This window comes from Electrona antarctica, assembly GCF_951216825.1.
Source record: "Electrona antarctica genome assembly, chromosome: 1".
NCBI lineage: Eukaryota > Metazoa > Chordata > Actinopteri > Myctophiformes > Myctophidae > Electrona > Electrona antarctica.
Genome location: NC_136806.1, coordinates 46,060,290 through 46,070,289, shown reverse-complemented (window position 1 = coordinate 46,070,289; position 10,000 = coordinate 46,060,290). Strand labels below are relative to the sequence as shown.

Here is a 10,000-nt window from a genome sequence, read left to right as displayed (position 1 = left end):
TGCAGTACAGTAGCATTATGACACCAATCTGTGTTCCTTTCTCCTTTGTAACTCCCAGAGTCATAGAGTAACCAAATGGACCTACAAGGTGTCTTGTCTCAATGCAGCAGTGCTCACTCAGCTCAGGGTGTGTGCTTGACCTGAATCAGGGTCAACCAAGTTTAATTGACAGACAAACTCCCTCAACAGCTTCCCTTGCAGACAGAACAGGTCGTTTATCACTGAAAAAAGGCTCCGCAAATGCAGAGAAAAACATGGAAATGCTTTATCCGAGCATTTTAATAACGTTTATTTAAGCCAAAAAACATTCATAACATAAACAAATCAATACAATATATTTTTCTGAAAATATCTGCACAAAAATCTAATCAAGACTGGCAAAAATATAGATATTTTCTCATAGCCTATGAAAAGTCCAAAATTGACAATAAGAAAAAAAAAAAATTCGCCCTCGTCGCCAAGATCGCCTTTTGACGTGTTTTTTAATTTAAATTGATTACGGACGGTTCACAACACTCTGGTGTGAGAGAAAAAAACAGAAGTGAAAATTCCGTAGGCTTATGCTGTCTATGGCAATGCAGTTTTTAGAATCGTAATATCTCGGATTCTTCTTCCAGGCTGCGTTTTGGATCAAAACAAGCTTGATTTGCGGCTCATTTCTATAAACTATATGATCGCTGGTTACAAAATGTATGTTTTGGGTAAATTAAATAACATTCGCACAACATAGCGGTTATATAGCGTTTTTTCACTATATAGCGTTTTTTCAGGGGCGAAAACATCATCTGGTGGAGATAATAATTACGCACTGTATACAATATGTGTCAAGTTAAATTATTCTACCAACCAAATGCTGACCATTTAAAATACCTGGACATGTATAATTTTCAGTTGTGTTGAACTGGTTTGGATGGCGTGACTTCTTCAGATAGACAGCCCTGGGTCACGCCACGCTAATACACGCTGAAACGTTTAGCTCCACTAGCTTGGCCCGGGATGTGATACATTAGAACCACGGCTAATGTTTTCAGCTAACCCATCCCTGGTCCAATTACATGCTTCACTGGCATTGATTATAGCTGTTCTTCTCCAATCTATCCCGCTTTCTCTCTCCCTCTCTCTCTCTCTCTCTCTCTCTCTCTCTCTCTCTCTCTCTCTCTCTCTCCTCTCTCTCTCTCTCTCTCTGTGTCTCTGTCTTTAATAATAGCCAAGTCAGTGTTAACTGTTTGATAAATGACTTTGGAGACCCTCTTTGCATGGATTTATTAAATTTCTATCAAAGTCATTGTTAGATAAAATGTGTTTGTGTGTGTGTGCACGTGTGTGTGTGGGTTGTGCATGTGTGTGTGCGGCTCGTGCATGTGCGTGTGTGTGCCACGTGCGTGCGCATTTAGGGGTAGGGATGGTGTACATGCACATGCATGTCTGTGTGTGAGTATACTTTGACTTGAAATAGAGTTTTTTCTGGGCATGGTGGATGGTTGAAGAGTAAGCAAGAAAGATAATGGGCTCCATTTTCGTTCGAGCATTCTAAATACACTATTTGGGGATTTAGCAGTGGGGAAGGGGTGTTCCCCCACCAAAGTTGGTATTTTGGTTACCTCTAAATCCCTAAAACACCTCCGTAACCCGCTACATTATGCATAGGTGTGGTTTGGGCGTTAAATTAAACCAATCACTGTGCCACATGCCATTGCCTTTAAGAGATCCCTTATCCATTGCCCGTTATGCCCAGTGCTATTGCTTCATAGCCTTACGGTCTCCCATGGAAGAGTGATGCGTTGCTTGCCTTGAAGTCTCACTTGTACTGCAATCGCGTCTCTACTAAATGGTATAAAGCGAAAATGAAATTTCGCCACTATGCGCCTTCCCAAATGTGTGTGACCAAAATAACAATTTAGGGGAAAGCGTGCCAACACAACACGCCTATGACCACACCTCTAGGTGCAAATACCGGTGTCAGCATAATAGATAGCGGGTGACGCTGGACCAAAATACCATTTAGGGACAGAGCAAACTCCTATACTCGTAATTTTCGGGCAGTGGCCGACTTGCGGGCCACGTCGCGGGTAACGGCGGCGTCAAAATTGGAGCCCAATGTACACTGACACAAAAATCCAGTCTTATTCACACACTCTTTTGTATTACCATATTTGTATTTTACATTCCAAATCCTAAATGTACCCACTGCCTTATTCTTCAACAAATCAATCACACACATGCATGTGTGCACATTCACATACAGTATATGGCAGCAAAACGCAGCTGGTCTGAGGGAAAATTACTTATTTGAAGTAATTTTTCAATGACAACATTTAATTGGCTGGTAAGTCTATTTCTTATCTGGTCCTCTACAGAGCTTTAGTAGAGGTCTCTTTCACACTCTCACACACGCACGCACGCACGCACGCACGCACGCACGCACGCACGCACGCACGCACGCACGCACGCACGCACAGTTCTGTCCATGGCCAGTGCTTGTGATCTAAGTAGCGTGCCATTAATCCCAGGGAAAACAGACACTGTGTGTGTGTGTGTGTGTGTGTGTGTGTGTGTGTGTGTGTGTGTGTGTGTGTGTGTGTGTGTGTGTGTGTGTGTGTGTTTGAGAACGATGGCAAGTCCTGCCCAGTAAACAGCTGAAATATGAATGACAGAATGGACACATGAAACAGAATGAACTAGGAGCAGATGGTATTTCAGTCTGAATATGATAAGATCCACCATTTCATTTCACTTGTCAACCAGTCACTGTCCGACTCCTCACTAAGGCTACAACTAGCAATTAATCTATCGGTTATAATAAATGTGGTATTTTTCTTTCTTAGTTTATAATACTGTGTAGTGTAAATCAACAATTAATAGAATGTAAGGGTGAATATTATTTTGATATTGGTGTTCAGGCTCTGCTATACATTACTCCCTGCTTAGCACATTATTAGACAACCATTTAAGAAGCAGGGAGATATACATGTATATGATTGCATGCATTCTGTTGATCAAATTAGTTTGAATTCATAAACTACTACAACCATTTATTTCCTGCTCTCTCACTCTCCCTATCTCTATCTGTCTCTCTCTCACTTAGCCTGAGAACCAGACAAATCTTTGAGCTCATCTTTTATTTGCTCTGTCAGATACATCTGTCCCCACTCCAATTCAGACAGAATTCTATCCGACTTGGCCCGGGTCAGGCCAATCACATCCGTTTATCTAATGTGGGGTTTGTTTGATACCATGCATGACAGTCTGCTGGTCCATGCAGTGCAACGCACCGGGCTCAGATCAAACAGGTCAAACGAGGCAACACTGATCAAACATGACTCAATGTTCTATTATTGCATTGCCTTAGAGCCTGACACTCAGCCTGAGCCACGGTAGAATTGCCAATTTCCCACCTTTTTAGAAAGATATTCTACTGAACTGTTTAGCTGTAATAGGATGAAGTTTGTGACCAGGCTGCCATTCCTTTCTTACTTGAAAACGGAGTAGCCGAAATCAAGCTCTGACACAACATGTTGTGAGCTTGTAGATCTGCTATTCTCTAAAATACCGGACCCCCTCAGAGTCTAAGATAAACCTGTTTTCTCAACTACAGACAATTGAGACTTTTAATGAAGTGGAGCTGGGGATGGAGGTGGGTTTCTTGTCACTTAATGAAAAGAGAATGACAGGTTTAGAGGCAATGGTATTTATTTAAAGACGGAGCCCAATCGCTGATTGACTGACTGCAGATAGGCAGATTGTGATTGTCTAGTTGTGCTCACACTTCAAGCTGTGAATAAAAAGATTTCTGTGGAGATTTCCCAGCAAGAAACCAAAGTGCAAAGATGAAAGCACGAAGACTTGATCTTCCTCATTGAACCATATGCTTAGAGCTACATTTGGGGGTCATTGAAATGAAAAGGTTGAGAATCACTGGTCCATCCGAATGCATCCAGAGCCATTTTGATCTGCGCCTCTCACAGACGGACACACAGACACACGCACACGGACGGCGGACACGGTACAAAACTGGTCTCCCCATGCCTTTGACCTGGTGGAGACAATAATGCAAAAAAAAAAAAAAAGTCATGGTACAGTATAGTTGATTCTTTAACCCATTTTGACCTGAGATCAGATTCTAAAAATGTCTGTTTTGAAAATGACAGTTTTCTGAAAAAGCTGTTTCTATGTCAGTCGTTCTTCGATTTTTCAAAAATAGCAGACTGGCGCGCTATGAGCTTGTAGATCTGCTATTTTTCAATAGCTAAAGCATAACATAATGCTAACACCAAAAGGGGTTCCCGCCCAAAATGGGTTAAAACCCTTGAAAAAATGAGTTATCATTGTGATCCCGATGAATAGGAACATAAAGTATACTATGTTAGCTCTATTGATCCAAGCTGGAACACCACCGATTGATTGATCATTAAAATAAACAAGCTCTGAAAATGCACACGGCCCACCCATCTGACCACGGCCCACCCATCTGACCACGGGGTGCCCTGATCCAGAAAAGCTTGGGAACCACTGAAGCACATATTAACATATATGACATCATGCCTTTAGGACGGTACAGTGTGTGGGTGTGAGGAGGAGGAAAGCAGTCAAAACCAATGTAATATGAGGTCATGTTGTCCATGTGATGACAGGCTGATGAAGGAAATCAGCACTGGCCGCCACATATCATGCATCTCTACATTTCATCTTCTTTTTTTTTCTTTTTTTCTCGTTTTTTTCCCCCATAAATGAAGGCCCTATTTTAAGCCTTAGGCCCAAACCGCACCAATGATTGGTTGCAACTCCTTGCAACCAAACGGTTGTGAGTAGTTGCAAGGAGTTGCATGAAACCAATATCCCCAGTGGCAGTTGCAAGGAGTTGCATGAAACCAATATCCCCAGTGGCAGTTGCAAGGAGTTGCATGAAACCAATATCCCCAATGGCAGTTGCAAGGAGTTGCAGGACATGCAATGTCCTTAAAACTGTTTTGTTGCAGGGAGTTGCAAGGAGCTGCATTGGTGCGGTTTGGGCCTCACACTACAGCTCGTGACAGTGCCCCGCGTAAAATGTGAAAATAGACAATCTATAAGCTGATTAAGCTCACAATGCGTCACATTTTTTTTACAGCAACGATTAAAGTGGTTTAGTGTCTTCTGTGTTTTATAGCTAAATATTTATTATTTATGAAAAGTACAAACAAGAGTTTGTGACTATATAATAACTACATGGGATCTATAGTATTGGAACACAGGTTCTTTTTTAAATTTAAAATTTACTCCTGTTTGAGTTGTGAGACACAATGCACAATTCAAAATGCAATATTAGTATACAAAGATAACTAACAAGCACACAGTATTACTATATTACATGCATTCAATAATACAATGCAAAATACATGTTGGTCTCTGCGTCAAGAGAAGAATTAATTTTCTGTGACCCTCCCTGTTCGTGCATTTTCCTAGCCCCTTAAGCATATTAATTAATTCCAAGTGCATTTTTGTGTCGACCGGTTTTTGCAAGTGTGTCCAAATACGAACACAAATGTGGTTAGCATATTTTTAATTAAATTGTGATATTGTTCAACATAAATATCAAACATGTCAGACAGTCTACACACGGGTACATTTCCCTAAAGGAACTGCGTGTATTTAATTCAGTCTGACCAGAAGCGGCGATAAAACATATCCCCCACCAGTGATAAGAGGGGGGGATAGCAACAGCAGAAGCACCCCCCCCCCCCCCTTCCCCCCCAGCAAATGAAAACCAGATTGTCAACTTCTGTTGCAACGTCTGCATGTGGTTTTGTCCATTCCTATTTTGATGCACCAAATACTTTGATCATGAGCACCATTTAATATATTATGACTCATCACACAGGCACACATTCACACGGACACGTTTTTCCATTGAAGCAGTGTTTCTCAAAGTGGGGTCAGGGGACCCCCAGGCGTCCTTGTGGGCTCCAGAGGGTCCCTAGCCAAATATGTCAATACAGCATCACAATCATTTTAACCGCTTTATCCATATTCTATACGTTGGTAATTCAAAAATAGCAGATTTACGCGCTCACAGCTACAAGCCACTTCATGCCACGCTGCAATACAAGCTTATACTTTACAAGCTTATACTGGACATCTGCTATTTTGGAGAATTTCTTTTATAAATACTGAAAATATTGAAAGTGTTGAAAGTGTGTGTGTGTGTGCACAAGCTATTTCACTTTAAGGGCATGTTCACCTCAGTAAAGGCAACATTTCTACTGCAGACCAGCCTACTGACAGCAGTTGAACAGGTGCTGGAATAGTCTGGCTGAAAGAAAGCATGTCTGAATGTGTGCTGACGTCATGGGCAGGCCTCCAAGGCCTCTGACAACGGGTGAATGTGTGCTGACGGGTGAATGTGTGCTGACGTCATGGGCAGGCCTCCAAGGCCTCCGACAACGGGTGAATGTGTGCTGACGTCATGGGCAGGCCTCCAAGGCCTCCGACAACGGGTGAATGTGTGCTGACGGGTGAATGTGTGCTGACGTCATGGGCAGGCCTCCAAGGCCTCCGACAACGGGTGAATGTGTGCTGACGTCATGGGCAGGCCTCCAAGGCCTCCGACAACGGGTGAATGTGTGCTGACGGGTGAATGTGTGCTGACGTCATGGGCAGGCCTCCAAGGCCTCCAAGGCCTCCGACAACGGGTGAATGTGTGCTGACGTCATGGGCAGGCCTCCAAGGCCTCCAAGGCCTCCAAGGCCTCCAAGGCCTCCAAGGCCTCCAAGGCCTCCGACAACGGGTGAATGTGTGCTGACGTCATGGGCAGGCCTCCAAGGCCTCCAAGGCCTCCAAGGCCTCCAAGGCCTCCAAGGCCTCCAAGGCCTCCGACAACGGGTGAATCATTGAATTTCAATATGTTAGTTTCAAGGAATGAAAGGACTTCAACATTGAATATAGTGATGGGACATCGTGCGTGCGTGTGGGTGTGCCTGTACGTGCACTTGCGTGCGCATGTGCGTGTGTGTGTTGCACACACATTGCACGCAGAATATATAGAAGTCATGTGGTTAATTAGTGTGGTGTTAGTGTGGTGTTAGGGCAACCACACTATTGTTATTGTAAATGAGTGATACTTTGCCGCCCTACTCCTTCCGCAGTTTTTGCGTGTGCTTGTATTTTGCTAAGAGATCCGTTGTATAGTTTAATTGATATTAATTTATTCGTTCTCCATAGACTTACAATGGGTATAATGAGTATTTTGAATACTCAACTTCTACTTTATCGATACTTTTCCATCACTGGACAGAAGACAATTATGCACACCTGCTGAGACACGCGCTCTGTCCGATCTAGTCCCTCCAGTTCTATGGTCGCTCAGCCGGAGGTTATGTAACTCGATGGAGAACACCAGATTGATCCATTTTAAAAACAGATTCTTCATCTTGATAATCTAATTGGTTTAAGAAGCATAAAGGAAGGGAATATGCCATTAGTGTCTCTTTGCCAATGAACAAATAGTACTCTACCCTCGAACTCACCGTGTCCAATTTCCTGTAAACAGACGGGACTGTCAGGAATTGGCAGTGGTAGACAGTAACTAAAGTACATTTACTTGAGTACTCTTTTGAATACTTACGTTTTTTTTTGAGCATGCACTTCTATAACAAAAAACATTGCATGGATGCATCCTTAGTGATGTATCGGGTCTGTCGAACATCATACCCCTCACTCAGGCGACCCAGCCGGGGTGATCAAGTGCAGACTTACGTCCCAGTAGCTACCCTCAATCAGTCCCATTTGGGAAAGACCAAGGCCACACAATCCGTTGGAACTACTCTGAACTATTCTGCCAGGGCTAGGAGGTATGCTTCTGGCGCATGGAAGGACTAGGCTCTGTGGGTTGACTCCTGTCCGGGCCCCTCCTACGTCGAGCACGAAAATAGTGTCACACACACATATTAACTGTATATATGATGATTTCGGGTGTGACAGTACAGTACAGTACAGTACAGTACAGTACAGTACAGTACAGTACAGTACAGTACAGTACAGTACAGTACAGTAGAGGGACCCCCTGGGGACCCCCACACGGTAACTGTCATTTCTCAACCGTTTCGGACGCGGGCCGGCTTGTCGGAACCGGGCCGGCACCCTGGGGACCCCCACACGAAGCTGCACCACTCACTTCACACGGGTGTGATTTTTTTTGGCGTTTGAGAATGGCACAGTTTGCACATTCCATTTCAGGCGGGGTGATCAAGTGCAGACTTACGTCCCAGTAGCTACCCTCAATCAGTCCCATTTGGGAAAGACCAAGGCCACACAATCCGTTGGAACTACTCTGAACTATTCTGCCAGGGCTGGGAGGTATGCTTCTGGCGCATGGAAGGACTAGGCTCTGTGGGTTGACTCCTGTCCAGGCCCCTCCTACGTCGAGCACGAAAATAGTGTCACACACACATATTAACTGTATATATGATGATTTCGGGTGTGACAGTACAGTACAGTACAGTACAGTACAGTACAGTAGAGGGACCCCCTGGGGACCCCCACACGGTAACTGTCATTTCTCAACCGTTTCGGACGCGGGCCGGCTTGCCGGAACCGGGCCGGCACCCTGGGGACCCCCACACGAAGCTGCACCACTCACTTCACACGGGTGTGATTTTTTTTTGGCGTTTGAGAATGGCACAGTTTGCACATTCCATTTCAGGAGTGCGGAAGTGACGGGGACGGCGTCGGATGACGTGAAGTGGACCCCCATCACGTAAAACCTTTGACATTTTGGTGAGATTTGTCTCAAGTAGTTACTGTAGGTCGTTTTGGGAGTGAGAGTGCGTAGGCTTGGTACTTTACCTTGCCAGGGGCATGTTCACCCCAACAGGACTGTCTGCAGGGCACGTGGCGGTAATACTGCTACTTAGTATGCCCAGTAAGATCTGCGAGTGTGCGTGCGTGCGTGCGTGCGTGCGTGCGTGCGTGCGTGCGTGCGTGCGTGCGTGCGTGCGTGCGTGCGTGCGTGCGTGCGTGCGTGCGTGCGTACAGATGTCTATCCATCTGAGCAGCTATTTCAGAGAAAAGGGATTGATTGCTGCCTCAGTAATTGCTTCGGCTACATTTCCCTCAAATCTCTCTCTCTATCTTTCTCGCTCCTCACTCTCTCCATCTGTCCGTTTCTCTGCATCTCTCTCTCTCTTCTCTCTTCCTCCCTCTTCGTCTCTTACTCACCATACCTTTCCTATCTCTCCATCTCCTGTCTGTCTGTCTGTCTGTCTGTCTGTCTGTCTGTCTGTCTGTCTGTCTGTCTGTCTGTCTGTCTGTCTGTCTGTCTGTCTGTCTGTCTGTCTGTCTGTCTGTCTGTCTGTCTGTCTGTCTGTCTGTCTGTCTGTCTGTCTGTCTGTCTGTCTGTCTGTCTTTCATCGCTCCCTCTGTTTCTTTCAACCATATCTCTCTCCCCCTCTCTCATTATTTCCTCTCTCTTTGTGAACAATAACCCCTCTTCCTCTGACAAAATCCAAATGTGCCTCTTCCTCTATATCATTTTTGTTGCGTGCGTGCGTGCGTGCGTGCGTGCGTGCGTGCGTGCGTGCGTGCGTGAGTGTGTGTGGCTCTCACACTTTTTTATTCTCTCCATTTTACGGCTAAGCATGCATTAGCTGTAAAAGCCACAGTATTAATTGAGAGTTTGCACCTGCTGGTAGTCTGGCATCCATTTGTTGTGTCATTTCTTTAGACTGAGTTTAATTAACACTGAGGATTCTGTTGTGTGGTATCACAATCGGATCAATTAGGCACACACACACACACACACACACACACACACACACACACACACACACACACACACACACACACACACACACACACACACACACACACACACACGCTGTATAAAGGGAGAGTGGTAGCCTATATCCATTAAAGTCCTTTTAAACTCAGACATGCAGTAATTACAAAGTTCTATTCACTGCAAATCAACAGAGTGGAATGGACCACATTACCATCTGTGGATGGATGGATGGATGGATGGATGGAA

At 44.7% G+C, this 10,000-nt stretch overlaps 1 protein-coding gene across 1 annotated transcript in view; it reads left to right on the top strand.

Annotated features, from left to right (window-relative positions):
* aff2 (AF4/FMR2 family, member 2) overlaps positions 1 to 10,000 on the top strand; it is a gene marked incomplete at its 5' end in the record, with an annotated part of 112,102 nt that overhangs the window by 34,937 nt on the left and 67,165 nt on the right. Inside the window, 2 exons of the mRNA XM_079497174.1 lie at positions 4,977 to 5,041; positions 6,791 to 6,858. Coding sequence (XP_079353300.1) covers positions 4,977 to 5,041; positions 6,791 to 6,858 — 133 coding nt within the window. The remainder of the gene's footprint in view (positions 1 to 4,976; positions 5,042 to 6,790; positions 6,859 to 10,000) is intronic.